This window comes from Erythranthe guttata, chromosome 14 (assembly GCF_056151865.1).
Source record: "Erythranthe guttata isolate IM_541 chromosome 14, IM_541, whole genome shotgun sequence".
NCBI lineage: Eukaryota > Viridiplantae > Streptophyta > Magnoliopsida > Lamiales > Phrymaceae > Erythranthe > Erythranthe guttata.
Window position 1 is genome coordinate 25,635,551 of NC_142546.1, and position 15,498 is coordinate 25,651,048.

Consider the following 15,498-nt stretch of genomic DNA (forward strand, 5'->3'; position numbering starts at 1 on the left):
ACAGTTTACGTACAATCGATTAATAAATTAACTATGCTTCTTATAGGTGATTTATTATTTGTAGGTCTAATATATAGTGCACTTTAATATTTTAATCAACTATAGTCGATTAATAAATCAGCTACACAAACAACATATGCAATTTACGTTCAGTTGAATCCATAATTTCCCGAAAGAAAATATAAGGTAATCTAGAATTTCACGAGGAAATATAAGGAAGGGATTATCACTAATTATTTCAAAGAATACTGAACCTATCTCAATGCAATTTCAAAATGGTTCTTTTTCCCACAAATTATCCCTTTTATATTAAGACATTTCTTGTTTCATACTACCCTATCATGTTATTCAAATTATTTTTCATAATATATATTAATTTTGATAATAATTATAACGACCTATTAAACAGCATTTAATTTTAAAATATGATGAATACATCATTAATCTCTTTACAGTTAGTTCAAATGTATATTTTTTCTATTTTTTTTTTATTTTGGTGAGCATCTAAAAATAAAATCAAGGACATAAAGCCCGAAATCCCAAAATATTGAACATGGTGACATTATTAATTTTAGAAAACAAAAAGTTATAAGGTGGTTTTGATTGATAGTAGAAAGTAGAAAGGGGGATTAGAAAAGAAGAAGAGAAAGTTAAGTAGTGGCAACAGAAATCGATAATTCTGTAAACTTAGGTCAAAAATAAATAAATAAGCAACAAGTTTCCTCTTTCGTTGGTCATCACACCAAAACCTAAAAACCCTTTTTAGTCTTTAATCCCTTTTTAGAGAGAGAGAGAGAGAGAGAGAGAGATGAGAGAGAGAGAGAGTGAGGCGGTAGGTTGTGTGTTCATCAGAAACGAGGAGAGAGAAAAAGTCGTCTGTCTAATAGTGGTGGGGAAGGTGAAGAGATTATTATATATGATCATACTCTCATACGAAGGTTTCATCACAAACGAGGATATCGATCGATGTCTTTTTTTTTTTTAACCTTTTTTTTTTAAGGGGGGGTGGGGTGGGGTGGGGGGCAAAGAATATAATTACTATGATGATTCTTTGATTATATTTACCTTGTGGGAGTTTTAAGTATAAAAACATGGCCAAGAATGAACATTCCAATCTGCTTTATTTAGTACTATCATTATCTCTCTCTCTCTCTCTCATGTATGTTATGTGTTGTCCAAATCTTGAACTAATTAAACACCACTCCTATTAATAATCATTCACAGCTTGAAAAACCTGGCCTCTCCACTCTTCTCTTTCTCTCTCTTATTTACTGTACTCCCACACACATCTCACATATTAAATAGTCCCTCCCCCCTCAACTGCCCTTCTCTCCCATATTCTCTTATTATTACAACCTAGCTTCTCTTTCATGTGTGTGTGTTTGTGTGTTGTAGTTTTTGTTGAACCTTGTGGTATAAGGGTTTGAGGATCGGAGTTGTTGCTGGTGTTTGATGAAATGAATTCATGGTGGGTTTGTCAAAGGGTTTCTTACATAGTTTATTGGCATTCTGTCCACCTCCTGCCTATCGATTTTTTTTTTCTTTAAATTTGAAGTAGAAGATAAGAACTAGATTATAAAAAGAAGAAAAAAAAAGTGATTTATATTGTCTGTTGTGGAGGAGGTGGGCATACTGCCAACGGAGCTGTGTTGGATTCTCTTTGCAAAACCCTCGTGAAACTTGCTTTTGCTTTCTCACCTCTTACTGATTTTCAGCAGCTCAGATCAAGGTATATGTATATAATTTTTTACCTCTCGAACTCATATTTGATTTCTTACATGCACGAATCTTAGGTTTTCTTACATGCTGTGTTTCAGTTCACTTATGCAGTTGTATTTTGCTGTGTCTGAAGTTGGATATGTACTCGGATTCATAGTTTACTTTGGAACCCTAATGGCTCCCACACCCCCCAATCTTTTTGTTTATATCTGAATTTGATTAAAGCTGTTTGAAGAAATCCTTCTTTTCATAAAACTTTATGAACTAGCTTAGATCTTTAACGGTGATACTTTTTTGTATATATAAGTTCTTGTGAGCACAATCTTTGCAAATTAGAAGAGGCAAAAAGCCAGGAAATAATGAGAAATTTGAGGCTTTTAATCTGCCCCATTTGGTTTCTAGCCAAGAAAAGCAAGCCGCAGTAGAATATTTTACCTAGTATTTTCTTGTTCATTGCCTTTTCTGGGTTCAAGTTCTCATTTTTCCTTGTTTCTTGATTTGTATTTGGTATTACAAGCCAAATACTTTATTAGGTTTAATTTATGCAAAAAATTTTTTGTTAGTTTGCTTGCATCAAAGCTATCTATATCTCCAAATGAAATTGCACACACAGTAAGAGAGATGGTGGTGGTGGTAGGGCAAAAGAATAATATTATTATGAAAGGGAAAAGATAAACTTTTGTGGTTCGTATATACGTAGAGGCTCATGATTGAAACACTGACATTTGCCATTAATTTATTATTTCAAACACACTACTATCTATCTATATTCCAGCATCACCACCCACATTTATGTTTCTTGGGCTCCGTTGCTGTGAAGTATTTCACTGACAGTCAAATCTTCTAATTAAACCTCACTCCATATTATTATTACACTTCAGTTTTCCTTTTTAATTAATTGTTAATTTTTTCTTTCTTTTATATTATATATATCTTTATAATGCAAATGTTGCATTACTTGTTGTTATTCCATATTTGTACTTGTTAGTATTAGATTTTTAGTACTTTGTCAGATAATTGAAGTAACAGTTCTTTTGAAATTTTGAAATGGAGCCAGTATTATTTAGAAATTTAATGAAATTGTACGAATAAATATATATTGTAGTTTCTAAATGTTGATTTAAGTATAGAACACATCTCTTCTACATCAAATCTAAACTTTCATAATTGGGGATTGTATCGATTAATACAATGTAATATACTATAGTATTCATCTCTTGAAATAATATAATATTACTATTAGTTTCGAACTAAACTTTTAACAATACAATACAGACGTACATGTAAAGAGTTGTTTTATAATAATTGAATATGCAAAAAGTAATATATCTGTAGAGATTAATTTTAATTTTTAATTTCTAAAGTAGGCTTTATAATAATATATATATATATATATATATATATATATATATATATGTATATATATATATATATATATATATATATATATATATATATATATATATATATACAATATTTCAAATAGTGCACGAAGATTATTAGTCATTTGTACATTGTTACGGGCTAATTTGGCAAAGGCCTCTAAAGACTATAAGGCCCATAAATAAAGCCCACCAATCAGCTCTCCTCTCTCTTTCCCAAGCTCAAATATATATATATATATGTATTTATACTTAAGTTGGAACGTTGAGTATGTTTACAATTCTTGATCCAATCACATATCATGCTCATTTTTTTGTATGCATGGTTAATTTTTTTTTTGCTTGAAGATTGATCGTTGAGTTTTCGATTGAGATGGCCAGTCAACATATTAACACGAGTTTGACAATCCAGTTTTTGGAGTCTATTTGATTTTTCGTGTATTAGATTTTCTTTTGTTTGCCAATGGCAACTAATTGAGATGCTTCCAAGTAGGTAATAGATTAAAGAAATATATATCTCGAACAGTCGACGCATCCGTAAACTACCGTTTAGTATCCAAGCTCGGTTAATCAGAACAACAAATGGAGGTCTAATTGAATAGAATGACTCAGCATTGCATCTGAACGCCTCCATTTGCTCTTTGTTTCTGGATTTATCAATCACAAAGTCAGATTCTCTAAATCTACTTGATTATAATAATTGGCAGAAGCAGGCTGGCTTACTGAACGGCGCAATCTCTTGGGCCGCTGAGTCACTGGAACCAAGTAACGGAACGGAGAACCAAGAAGTGACGATGAATACGAAAGCGAGCTTCCGTCAGAAAACGAACCGCGAGAATTTTGGTTATTATTCCACTTGAGCATGGATATTGACTCTGCTATTGCGCGTCGTTTCGTAGCTTCATCCACATATAAAAGATCGTCAATCCTTGCCATCAAATTAAAAGCTAAGCTCTCAATTACCCTAGAATAGCTTTCGAGTATTGACTGCCCCACATCCTACATATAACAATCGAAATTACAATTTTTCGTCACTTATATATACTCGGAACAGTCATCATTATCGTAAAAGTATATAAATAAGTGAAAAAAAATCGAGTATACCTTGTTATACTGAATCTTGGTCATGTCCAGAGAAGTTTGTGGCAGAGCAGGGAAGTGCAACTTCAAGTTCTTTAGGAGGACATTGGCTCGATGGGCGAAGAGTTTAGTCTTTTCTACATCAACAACGAGGCCCTTCACAGTGCTGCCCCAAAACGAGCCCGTTTTTGTGTTGTTTAGTTTCTTCTTTTGATATTTCATCCTCCAAAAGTGTATGGCAGTTTCAATCCTGTTTGCTATGTCTAAAGTACTATATTCCGAAGAAAGATCCAGGTAATCAAGAAGACAGTCGGGGGAGAATTGATCATGAGTTATATAGCGGTAGAGTATATCTCCTAAGCAAGCTTTCTCGCTCTGAAATAAAACAATACATTAATTAATACATGAGGAAGAACAGGTCGAGACAAAAACACAACCAGGAAACTCTGAAAGTCGATAAAGCCCTTACCTTTGGCAAGCTTTCCAAGTAAACTTGAGGCACTTCCATCTCGGAAAGCACAGTACTGTTGATTGCCACAGCAGCTTTGAAAATCTGATGAGCGCACTCCTTGAAGTGTTGCAATAGATTCCTCGTTTCTTCGGACAAACCATTTGCTGGAACCTTAGGGAACGGCAGCCACCATTTTTCTTCAAGTGTTACGGACGGCCTTGTACGAGAAGGTGAACATTGATATGGTTCGATAATGCGTTCACCGTCAGCAACAACTGTCCCACGGTCAACGTAATAAAATTCAGTGTCGTGGAATCCATCTAAGATGCTAATTAACATTGCGTCTAGTTTCTTGAGTGCTGGCAGATTCACGTATAAGTCGGATCTTTGTTGTGCCACCATAATCTCGAAGCTACCACCGCCTGAGAATTCTTGAACTGACGGAACAAGCTCGACTATGGAATCACTAACGCACAATAGCCACTCTATCTCTCTCTGCCACATCGACTTCTTCTGTGGGGCCAACGGTTCCAGCTTCCAGAGCTCTCCGAAAACACTAGCTGTAATCGAGAACTATAAGTAAGTATTAATGAATCAAAGGATGGTGTAATCGAGTTTGAGGAATATACAAGACCTGCGAGATTAGTGATTGCGTTGGAGATTGCCAGAGCAGTACCTACGCCCTTTCCGCCACCGGACATATCCTCTCCGAGCAACAACTTTGCAAATCTTTCCTTCATCAGTTCAGCCTCTGTACTCACACAAGCAATATCTTTATCAGAAAGGATAAATCCAATGCAAAAACTTAATTACACTTGTTCTCTGATTCTAGATAGTGGCATCTCTGATGAACTTAATTATGAATTTATGATCGACTACAAAATAATTGCAAAATCTATTGTACTGTCACAACTCACACACCGTTGCTCGCAAAGGGAAAACAACCAAATACGATCAAATAAATCTGAATTACATGATTTAAATTTAAAAAAAAAATTGCGGATACGTGAATTAATTTGCGTTTCTGTTATTGGCACTTCATTTCAAACGCAATTACTTATAATTAATGGTTTAGAACTAAATGTACGTTGAGTATATACCCAAAATTGGAAAATCGGAAGCTTACCGGTCGATTCAGTTCGATCAGGTTTATCTCTACCAGGCTTCTCCGCAGGAAATATGACGTGTCTACCCCCCACAACCGGCAACATGATCGGAGGCGGCAACAAACACTCGGAATTGGAAGGTAATTCCAGCGGAGACACTGCCGTGCAGGCCGAAGCTAGCCGGTGATCGGAAGAAAAGGTGTCCGCGCTCGAAGTCGAACTCTCCGATTCACTGACGTCGGCGCTCAGGCTGTAACCGTCGTCGCAACGGCGCGAATCTAGCTCATCGAACTCATCGTCGGACTGCGAAACGAGAAAGTGATCCATCCCCTAAACGACTACAATTACTCTAAATTGGAACTGAAAATCAAAAACAAAAGTTAAAATTACACCAATCCACTGCTTCAACGGCACAATTTCAACGTCAAACTGGCAGGCACGGTGGAAACTGAAAAGCGTGTGTGTGTGTGTGTGTGTGAAAATGGAATGATTTGAGATTTGAGAGGGAGAACTGGAAAAAAAAAATAAAGTGAGAAACAATAAAGCAAAAAGTATATTACTCTGTAGCAAAAGGCGCGTGGAGTAAGAAATTAGTAATTGTTGGTAGATAAAATTTTACTGATTCATTATATATACATAAATTTTACTGATGGCTCTAAGTGGCGTTGGCCGGCAGCCCCACCGTCACATGATGGTGGCCGTCTTTGTTCTGCGGCGGCCAGACAATTATTTTCCCGCGCTTTAATCCCGCAATTTGGTCATAATATTATATATATATACAGTAGATTAATTTATTTATGTTTAATTCCAAATTAATTATGATTCACTCAGTGCGTTAAAATAATAAATGGAGGAAAAATCACAACAATTACCTTATGATAGTTGGTGTTACTTTATCAGAGACATTAAATTTCAATAGCCACTCAACTCAAAATTTAAAGCTTGGTTTCAACATTTTGAATATAAAGCGGCAGAGGTTTGGTGCAATGTAATTGAGAGCAATTCATAAAAGTGTAAATGCTCATAAATTATTATTTCGGTTCTTGTTGCACAATAAATTATTTTTTTTATTTTTTTATTAAAATTAGTTATTTTGTGAAGTGTTACGTTCGTAAAGTGGTATGGTATCAATGTAATGCATATATGCATTTATTAAGTTTGTTGGGATTTCTTTATGATACATAACCGCAGAACATTAATATTTGGGAATTAATACAAACAGTTTTATATATAAATATGTAAATTTCCGGTCAATTTTTTTTTTAATTGTTATATTATTTGTGGAAATAATAAAGCAGGACAGACTGAAAGGTTTTAAAATGGGCTTTGTTCTTTAATACAACCGTTTGAAAAATAGAGTGAGAAAGTCCAATAAAATTCAAAAGGGCTATTTCTTGTGTTTGGGCCTTTAGAATTATAGCCTTTTTTTTTTCTTTTTTCTTTTCTTATGTTCTTTTTTTTTTCTTATGAGTGATAAAATTAAATTAGTATTTAATTTACAAGAAAATATTGCATATCTCTAATACTAATGGTTGATGGGAATGAAATGAAAAATCCATGTTTAGAGTTAGGTATGTGTATGCATTCCAAATCTTCAATACTATTTAAAATTTGACTTTATAGAGAATATTCTCTATATTCGAATTTCTTATAAATAAAAAAATTAAAAAAAGAATTAGACAAAACTAATTTATTACACGATGATCGAACTGAAAACGATGCATGAGAAAGAAGGGAGTATATTTCCCAGATAAAAACGAATCCTAAAAGGGAAACAAAAAAAATGTCAAAAAGATTCCAATATGACGTCATAATAATAAAACCCAAAAAGTAAAACCCTGCTCTTTACCAAATCATGACGACATAATTCCCACCCGGCCCCACAACTTTCCAAAATTATGGCAACATATTTCCCACAGAGTGTCAACATTATTCTGTCATTTTCCTCACACACGTGTGTTTAAAGACCGTTACATAAATTTAAATTCTTCAAACAAACAGTTTAAACAAACCTCCATAACCACTTTCTGAGTTTCTTCAACTAACGTTTAATTTTTGCAGAGATATGGGATCCCTATCCGCCGCCGCCGGCGAGCATCCAATTTACCCCACCGCTCGTCGCGACGAGTCCATTGTCGATAATTATCACGGCGTCATGGTTTCCGACCCTTATCGATGGTAATTTAATCTAATCATATATATATATATATATATGTTTTTGTAATGAATTTTTTTTAGTTCAACAACCTTAAATGGATCCCTCAGTTAAATATTTGTTTACGATTTAATGTGTCCAGGCTCGAAGACGCCGATTCCGTAGAGACGAAAGAATTCGTCGAGAAGCAGACGAAACTAACGGATTCCGTACTTAAAACATGCGAAGCGAGGGAAAAAATTCGTCAAAAGCTTACGGAATTATACGATTTCCCCAAATACGACGCGCCGTTTAGGGCAGGCGACAAGTATTTTTACTTCCATAACACCGGTTTACAACCACAAAGAGTTCTTTATATTCAGGTATATATAATAGCTTTTGTACATATAAATTACATTTTTCAAAGTTACGGAATTTTATATTATTACATTGAAAAATTTATATAGGATAGTTTGGATGGAAAACCGGAGATTTTGCTCGATCCAAACTCGTTAAGTGACGATGGTACACTTTCGTTACGTGCGTATGAAGTTAGCATTGATGCAAAGTACTTAGCCTATGGAATTAGTTCTAGTGGTAGCGATTGGGTTACCATTAAAGTTATGCAGATCGAAGACAAGCGCATCGAGCCCGATACTCTTTCATGGGTAAATTTTCGCAATTTCACTATACATACATATATATACATATATACATATATATATTCGATTTTCATGTATATTATTTACTACAGGTGAAGTTCTCTAGTATTAGTTGGACACATGACACCAACGGTTTTTTCTACACCCGTTATCCAGCTCCCGAGTAAGTCATATATATATATATATATATATATATTTCATTATTTACATTTTTTGGTTTTTATTTGAACAAAATATATATATGATTTGTGCCTAAAGGGATGGAGAGAAATTGGATGCTGGCACGGAGATAAATTCCAATTTACACCACGAGCTTTATTATCACTTCCTAGGCACGAATCAATCGGAAGATATACTATGTTGGAGTGATCCCGATAATCCTAAGCATACTCGTTCTGCTTCCGTCACAGAAGATGGGAAGGTATTTAAATTAATTTTCATTATTTCGATTTATTTTTCAACTAATTCATTTCCCTTTTAATTTTTTTTTGGTTGCAGTATGTTCTTCTCTATACGTACGAAAACTGCGATCCGGTCAACAAGATATACTACTGCAACATGTCGGGTCTTCCGGAAGGACTCAAAAGTTACAAGGGCAAAAAGGACATATTGCTACCCTTCGTAAAACTTGTAGATACGTTCGACGCTAATTATCACTATATTGCGAACGACGACATGATTTTCACATTCCTTACTAACAAGGACGCTCCAAGAAACAAGCTCGTACGAGTTGATTTAAACGATCCTAATTTTTGGACTGAGGTGCTTCGAGAAGATGGAGAGGATGTGCTTCAGTCTGCTGTGGCGGTCAATGGAAGTCAAATAGTCGTAAATTATTTGAGCCATGTGAAAAATGTTTTGCAGTTGAGGGATTTGGAAACGGGTGCCCTTTTGCACCGTTTACCACTCGAAATCGGAACGGTTTCCGAGATCTCTTCCCGTCGGAAGGACAAGATCGTCTTTATTGGATTTTCGAGCTTTCTTGTACCGGGCATTATATATGCATGCAATCTTGAAGCTGAGGTCCCGGATATTAAAATATTCCGAGAAATCGTTGTTCCTGGATTTGACAGGACTCATTTCGAAGTCAAACAGGTAATACTATTAATTAGGGGTGTAAATTGGAACGGAAATTCCGAATTCCGCAGATTTTGATCCAAAAAATTCCAATTTTGGAACAATATTTTTCATTTCAAATTCCGATTTTCCCATTTTTTTGGAACGGAATTGGAATACATATTAGATTTTGATTTTCTGTTCGATTTTATTTACGAAAATATTTCCGATGATTCTGATTCTTTTAAGAGAATTTCCAAATTCCACTGATTTTGATCCAAAATTTTCCAATTTTAGACCTAGTTTTTTACTTCCGATTTTTTTTTTGAAAATTTTCCGAAAGTGCTAATTCCGATCGATCCTTTTTTGTTTCTTCTTCCAGGTATTTGTGGCGAGTAAAGACGGTGCTAAGATTCCGATGTTTATAGTGGCTAGAAAGGGAATTTGCATGGATCAGTCACACCCCTGTTTACTGTACGGATACGGAGGATTTAACGTCAGTGTTACTCCACAGTTTTTCGTTAATCGAATTTTGATCGCAAAGCATTTAGACGTTGTCTTTTGCTTTGCGAACATTCGTGGAGGTGGTGAGTATGGGAAAGAATGGCATAAAGCTGGTTCCCTTTCGAGGAAGCAAAATTGCTTTGATGACTTTATATCCGCTGCAGAGTATCTTGTCTCGTCTGGTTATACTCAGCCGAGAAAGTTGTGTATTGAAGGTGGAAGCAACGGTGGCCTCCTTGTCGGAGCTTGTATTAATCAGGTATTTATTCGTAACACGTAAATGTGATAATATTTTATTTTATTTTATTATGCGATCTGAAAAAAACGAAAAAATAAAATAAAACGAGTGGGATGTTTTGTGATTGCAGAGGCCTGATCTTTTTGGCTGTGCTCTTGCTCATGTTGGTGTTATGGATATGTTAAGGTTTCATAAATTCACTATTGGTAAGGCAATTGATTTTTTCTTTTTCTTTTTCTTTTTTTAATTTTATTTGTTCTATTGTTTTTTTAAATTGTTTCCCCTTTAAATCAGGTCATGCATGGACATCAGACTTTGGCTGTTCAGACAGGGAGGAAGAGTTCCATTGGCTAATCAAGTGAGTTTTTTTTTTTCTTTTTTTTTTAGTTAGCAACATTACCAGGCTTACAAATTATGTTTAAGGTTGTTTTTGTCATTTAATTGTCTGTGTTAGATACTCGCCATTGCACAATGTTCGAAGGCCATCTAATAAGACGACTCAGTATCCATCAACTATGTTGTTGACGGCCGACCATGACGATCGTGTTGTGCCGCTGCACTCACTCAAGTTATTAGCGGTGGGTTACATATTTTTATTTAATATTTTCCTGTGCTGTTTATATATATTGTTTGGTTTGTAACACTTATTGACTTATTGGTTACTTAATTTGTTTGGTCATAACAGACAATGCAGCATGTTTTATGCACGAGCTCGGAGAAAAATCATCAAACTAATCCGATTATCGGGCGCATAGAACGTAAGGCAGGGCATGGATGCGGAATGCCAACTCAGAAATTGGTAAATATTTGTAACAAATGACAACATATGTGAAACACATGTGTTTTTATTGACTGAATTAACCTTTACAAAAACATGGTATTTTCAGATTGATCAAGCTGCAGATAGATATGGTTTCATGGCAAAGATGGTGGAAGCTATATGGATTGACTAGATGATGCCGGTACTGCTGAATCGCTTTTGGAAAGTATTTACAAAATAAACAGTGCTTATTAGGGGAAACTCGGTGTGTTTTTCTCTAAACAATCACGGTCTATCTTACGATCTTTCTGAATCTCGTGTATATAACTTATAAATAAAAAATAAATTCAAAGTACAAGGACCTAGTAAAAATTCCAAGAAAAGTGAAAAAAAAGAAATTTGAGGTTTACATAGAGTAAGCACACTTACGTCTGGAAGCAATCCATCTTCACATCTGTGACATCGAGTTGCAGTATTTCTGCTCTGCATCCCAGAATTGACCCAACACTGAAAAAATTACAGCATAGTAAACGTAAAGACGGTAACAAAGTAGTGCAAAGAAAAAGATATTTCTTTTGATGAATCTTTCCTTCAATTTATTACCTAGGTTGTGTGCGTCCAAGATCACCATGAACAAATTCCTTGATGTATGTTCCAGCCTGGATTGAAACATGGTTACATTAGTAATTTTGCTGATTTTCATTGTAATTATTATGCAAGGAGTTGAGGAAGTTGGCCTCATTTTTAATATGAAGCAAAAATGTTCAATCATTCTTTATATAAGAATAAAATAAATACTTAACCTGTGTGCATAAATGCAACATGAAATATTGAGAACTTCCAGCTACTCTCTCTACTTTCATCCTGAAACAACGAGTACAAGTAAATATAAATGGAAAAATGTACTGAAGATTGTTAATTTGCACCAAAAAGGCGAATCCCTCGCCCCAAGGGCCCCCATCCCTTGGCCCGACAAAGATTGATGGAGGATGTAAATCATGGTAACTCAACGGCCCGTTAAGGTAGCGGACCCGGACCTGGTGCCCACAAGGAACCAACCCTCATTTGGAGTTGAAATTCCACACTGCGACTGCCAGGATTCGATCCTAGGACCTTGCACCAACTTACCACCTCCGGAACCAGTTGAGCTACACCCATGCGGGCAAGATTGTTAATTTAACATATACATACCAGTGTATGGTTTTTTCACGCCCCAACGGACTTCTACGATGGAGAACCCTTACTGGCGTTTTCTGCAAAATTTGCTGCACATGGAAATAAAATCATTTATTACATGATATTGTCAATGAGCAATGACATTGTGGCATATAACATTCAACAAATAATCTATACAATAAGTATAACCAGACGAATGTTTACCATGTCCTTGAAGGATGATAATGACAGTACATCATCATCGTTAAGGGGGCGAGAAATCCACACAAGTGCAGCATATTGTTTCTGCAGAAAATTAATTAATTTTTTTTAGTACCATTCACTCATAAGATTGAACTCTGCCCTAAAAATCGAAACAGCAGTTTGACTACCAAATAAAAGAGTTTCCTACCTGCTTCTCTGCTTCTCCTTCACGCATCATCACCCAACCCTGACTACCTAAGAATTTGAGATTCTTTACCTTTACCTGCACATCCAAGAAAATAATATACACCGTCACAAAGCATTCTGGAGATAATAATTGTCACAAAATAATCGTTGTTTAATAGGACTCACAAGGTTTCTTTCCAGGCTATTTATTTTCATTTCCATATCTTTTATTAACACATCAGAAGGGAATTGACGTGCATTTTGGATCTCAACCAAAAAGGGCCGCCCAGTACCTAGCATACGGACCTGCATTGATAGATAGATAGACAGAGCAAGTCAAATAAGAATGTGGTAAGTGTCTGTTGCCAGAAGTTGATAAAGAGATTATATTTCCTACATCGATATCTTCTCTGCCGGCAGCATGGAATTTATAACTGTCACCCTGACAGATTGGAAGGATGCTGCCACCAATTATTTCCTGCACGAAGGTGATGAAACATTTATCCACAATGTTTTATCATCGTTCCGCATTATTATTTACAAAATTGCAACTACAAGTAAGAAGAAGCTTCTTTACCTCAACAGATGCTTCACCCATTCGCTCATCATCAATAATCCAACGTGACTGGCTGACATTTCTAGAGTACTGCATTAGAAAGAGTAACATCGTGATTCTACGTTTTCAGAAAGAAAATATCATCCCGATCTCAGTTGAGCTGGTGAGCATTAAAGAGATGGAAAAGGGCAATAGTCTCTTGAAATGAACATGACATTTACTAAAACGCTTCTGCTAGTGACATATGGTATATAATAGGAAATAGGAGAACAAATAGAGAACAATTTCTAGATCAACTAATGTCTAATGTTACATAAATAGAGTTATTGAACCTTAAGATATCTCCCGCCCACGTAGATAGAAGTCTTGTAGCATTGGCTGATCAAGGAGCAGCAGTTATTGACCTGAAAATAACAAAGTTTTCAATAATCATCTTAAGTATATAATCCAGTATTCTCAGAAGCTCACAAGCAAGAAATGTACAAAGTAGCAAGCTCTTTAAGCATTTAACTCAACTATGTGAACGATGACTCTGAATGTACCTTCTCTAGTGGGAACGGTAAGAAACCATTCCCTTCATCTACCGACTCAATCGAAGAATTTGTAACAGTGTTATGTTTTTCAACTTCATGCAAGCCAGTACAGTTCTTCAAGACATCACTATCATCTGTTCCATCAAAGAGGAATTTAAAATGTGCAGAATCCAAAAATAAAGACTCTGTTATTGCCCCATGGCTAGATTTACATGTATGCATTAAAGATGTCGATGCAAGAATAAATAGAGTTTCAATCGGAAAAACGAAGGGAAACCCAAAAATAAAGAACCTGCCTATTTTCCTCCTCTTAGAGCACCCATTGCTCTCAGGAAGGGGCTCGATCTTTGATGATGCATCAGAAAGTGTATATGTCAAACAAATTCTGAACGAACTTCCATTAGATTTTACATCCTGAAATACCCCAATATTTATACAGAAAAACAAGAAGAAATCAGCACCTGACACATTATATTGTTTTCAGTGAAAGAATTTCAGTGCAACGACAAAATCTGAAATAGAATTACCAACAATTTTTCTAAAGGATTTGCCACAGACAATTTCAGAAAATCTTTCACGCCAATTCTTTCAGAGGGAAACTTTTCGGAGAACCACGATTCAGAACTATACTTCTTTTCTATATATGACCTGAAACAAACATAACGATGTTCATATAAATTGAGCAGATCAGCCAAACCTAACGGGTTTCCTGCCAGCATCATAATCATAAACCAAATCAAATTGACCAATCAATATCACTAACCAAACTGCTTGTTCCTTTTCGACTACAATTGGGGGCAGTGAAACTTCGAGACAGAAGTTGTCAATTTCATGGCCCTCTTTCTTTACAGCATCTTCAATAGTAGCAGCAAAATCGCCAGCATTATTTTTTTCTACCAACACTCCCTTTCCATCACTATATACGAACTGCAAAATTCCTAAACAGACCCTGCAAACAAACTCCTCCTCAAATTCCTGAACATAACCCGTGTCAGTCAAATCGTTAGTTTCTCTAACACCATTATTAGCTCCATTTCCATGTTCTCGTAATTCGTGAAGAACTGAACTCAGATTCCGCGTTGCCATGGACGAAGGAGAACATATTTGTTTGTGGAGGCAAAATAGCCTGAAAATACATCGTGTACAAACCTGCAGCAGTGATGAAAGCTTCACTAATTGAATTCACATAATACAAATATGAAAAATCAAATGAAGCACTTCCAATTCCAATATAAATCTTCAATTTAGGTACCGTACGGTGAGTAAAATAACTTGAGCAACTAGGAAGAATAAATTATTTATTCTCCCAAAACAATCAGTTAGCGATTTACACTTCTAAATGCGCGATTCCTTATTTCACTAGATAATTATGAATCAGAATTAGACGAGAGAGAAATTAAAAGTTGATAGCGAGAATGGAACTAACTCCGTTCGACAGCAAGTCTTTCACGGGCTGTGGTGGCAGCGTGCGGACGGCGTCTCTGAGAAATTCTAGGTCATCTTTGTTGGTTTCGGTGGCGGAGCTAACGTGCGCGTCTTCATTACTTCTGTTAACCGGCGCACAACCGTCGGTCATCTCGAATCGGAGTCCGTACGTTCACGTCTCAGAGAAAGGATTAGTAAAGGGCGTTCATATGTTTTCCACTAGGGAGTGTTTGGCGCCACGGATGTATATGCCAGATTTTAGAATTGTTGACCTAAATTACAAACCCTCCTCAGTAGGTAGCTGGCAAGGGCAGTACTGTCATTTTACTATTGCACATCGAGTAATT

The 15,498-nt window shown here is 35.7% G+C and overlaps 3 protein-coding genes and 1 long non-coding RNA gene across 7 annotated transcripts; 2 read left to right on the forward strand and 2 right to left on the reverse strand.

The window, feature by feature from the left end:
• Positions 1–1,335: 1,335 nt before the first annotated feature.
• On the forward strand, positions 1,336–5,520 carry LOC148765526 (uncharacterized). Its single transcript, XR_016029587.1, has 2 exons — positions 1,336–1,729; positions 3,809–5,520. It is a non-coding gene; the product is annotated as an uncharacterized LOC148765526 (long non-coding RNA).
• Positions 3,576–6,486, reverse strand: LOC105959609 (rop guanine nucleotide exchange factor 1). 4 transcript variants are annotated; one of them, XM_088813315.1, is made up of 6 exons: positions 6,375–6,486; positions 5,759–6,098; positions 5,267–5,383; positions 4,651–5,192; positions 4,206–4,556; positions 3,576–4,100 (listed from the first exon to the last, which is right to left on the reverse strand). In XM_088813315.1, exons 2-6 carry the CDS (start codon positions 6,063–6,065, stop codon positions 3,762–3,764), a joined length of 1,656 nt encoding a protein of 551 aa, XP_088669441.1. In that variant the 5' UTR covers positions 6,066–6,098; positions 6,375–6,486; the 3' UTR covers positions 3,576–3,761. The 4 variants fall into 4 exon arrangements, with proteins under 4 accessions (XP_088669441.1, XP_088669440.1, XP_012839208.2 ...); XM_088813314.1 differs by having other exon boundaries at positions 6,299–6,481; XM_012983754.2 differs by lacking the exon at positions 6,375–6,486 and having other exon boundaries at positions 5,759–6,269.
• A 1,243-nt stretch (positions 6,487–7,729) lies between these two features.
• LOC105959610 (uncharacterized) lies at positions 7,730–11,490 on the forward strand. Its single transcript, XM_012983755.2, has 12 exons — positions 7,730–7,916; positions 8,036–8,255; positions 8,340–8,540; positions 8,627–8,697; positions 8,793–8,955; positions 9,033–9,629; positions 9,973–10,353; positions 10,463–10,538; positions 10,627–10,690; positions 10,787–10,910; positions 11,018–11,131; positions 11,220–11,490. Exons 1-12 carry the CDS (start codon positions 7,804–7,806, stop codon positions 11,283–11,285), a joined length of 2,190 nt encoding a protein of 729 aa, XP_012839209.2. The 5' UTR covers positions 7,730–7,803; the 3' UTR covers positions 11,286–11,490.
• Positions 11,322–15,425, reverse strand: LOC105959612 (Pseudouridine synthase family protein). The gene is made up of 15 exons (XM_012983757.2): positions 15,153–15,425; positions 14,490–14,875; positions 14,254–14,374; positions 14,023–14,140; positions 13,736–13,860; positions 13,526–13,597; positions 13,215–13,283; positions 13,035–13,115; positions 12,824–12,943; positions 12,660–12,734; positions 12,473–12,553; positions 12,284–12,357; positions 11,896–11,956; positions 11,696–11,751; positions 11,322–11,599 (listed from the first exon to the last, which is right to left on the reverse strand). Exons 1-15 carry the CDS (start codon positions 15,300–15,302, stop codon positions 11,518–11,520), a joined length of 1,671 nt encoding a protein of 556 aa, XP_012839211.2. The 5' UTR covers positions 15,303–15,425; the 3' UTR covers positions 11,322–11,517.
• Positions 15,426–15,498: the final 73 nt, after the last annotated feature.

Excerpts from the sequence above, each read along its gene's own strand:
- LOC105959610 (XM_012983755.2), top strand. The coding sequence starts at position 7,804 with ATGGGATCCCTATCCGCCGCCGCCGGCGAGCATCCAATTTACCCCACC. Across the intron at positions 9,630-9,972 it reads CTCATTTCGAAGTCAAACAG|GTATTTGTGGCGAGTAAAGA; the intron begins GTAATACTATTA and ends TTCTTCTTCCAG. Across the intron at positions 10,911-11,017 it reads ACTCACTCAAGTTATTAGCG|ACAATGCAGCATGTTTTATG; the intron begins GTGGGTTACATA and ends TGGTCATAACAG.
- LOC105959609 (XM_088813315.1), bottom strand. The coding sequence starts at position 6,065 with ATGGATCACTTTCTCGTTTCGCAGTCCGACGATGAGTTCGATGAGCTA. Across the intron at positions 5,384-5,758 it reads TGATCGAACTGAATCGACCG|AGGCTGAACTGATGAAGGAA; the intron begins GTAAGCTTCCGA and ends GTGTGAGTACAG. Across the intron at positions 4,557-4,650 it reads ACTTGGAAAGCTTGCCAAAG|AGCGAGAAAGCTTGCTTAGG; the intron begins GTAAGGGCTTTA and ends GTTTTATTTCAG.
- LOC105959612 (XM_012983757.2), bottom strand. The coding sequence starts at position 15,302 with ATGACCGACGGTTGTGCGCCGGTTAACAGAAGTAATGAAGACGCGCAC. Across the intron at positions 14,375-14,489 it reads GAAAAGGAACAAGCAGTTTG|GTCATATATAGAAAAGAAGT; the intron begins GTTAGTGATATT and ends TGTTTGTTTCAG. Across the intron at positions 12,944-13,034 it reads CCGGCAGAGAAGATATCGAT|GTCCGTATGCTAGGTACTGG; the intron begins GTAGGAAATATA and ends CTATCAATGCAG.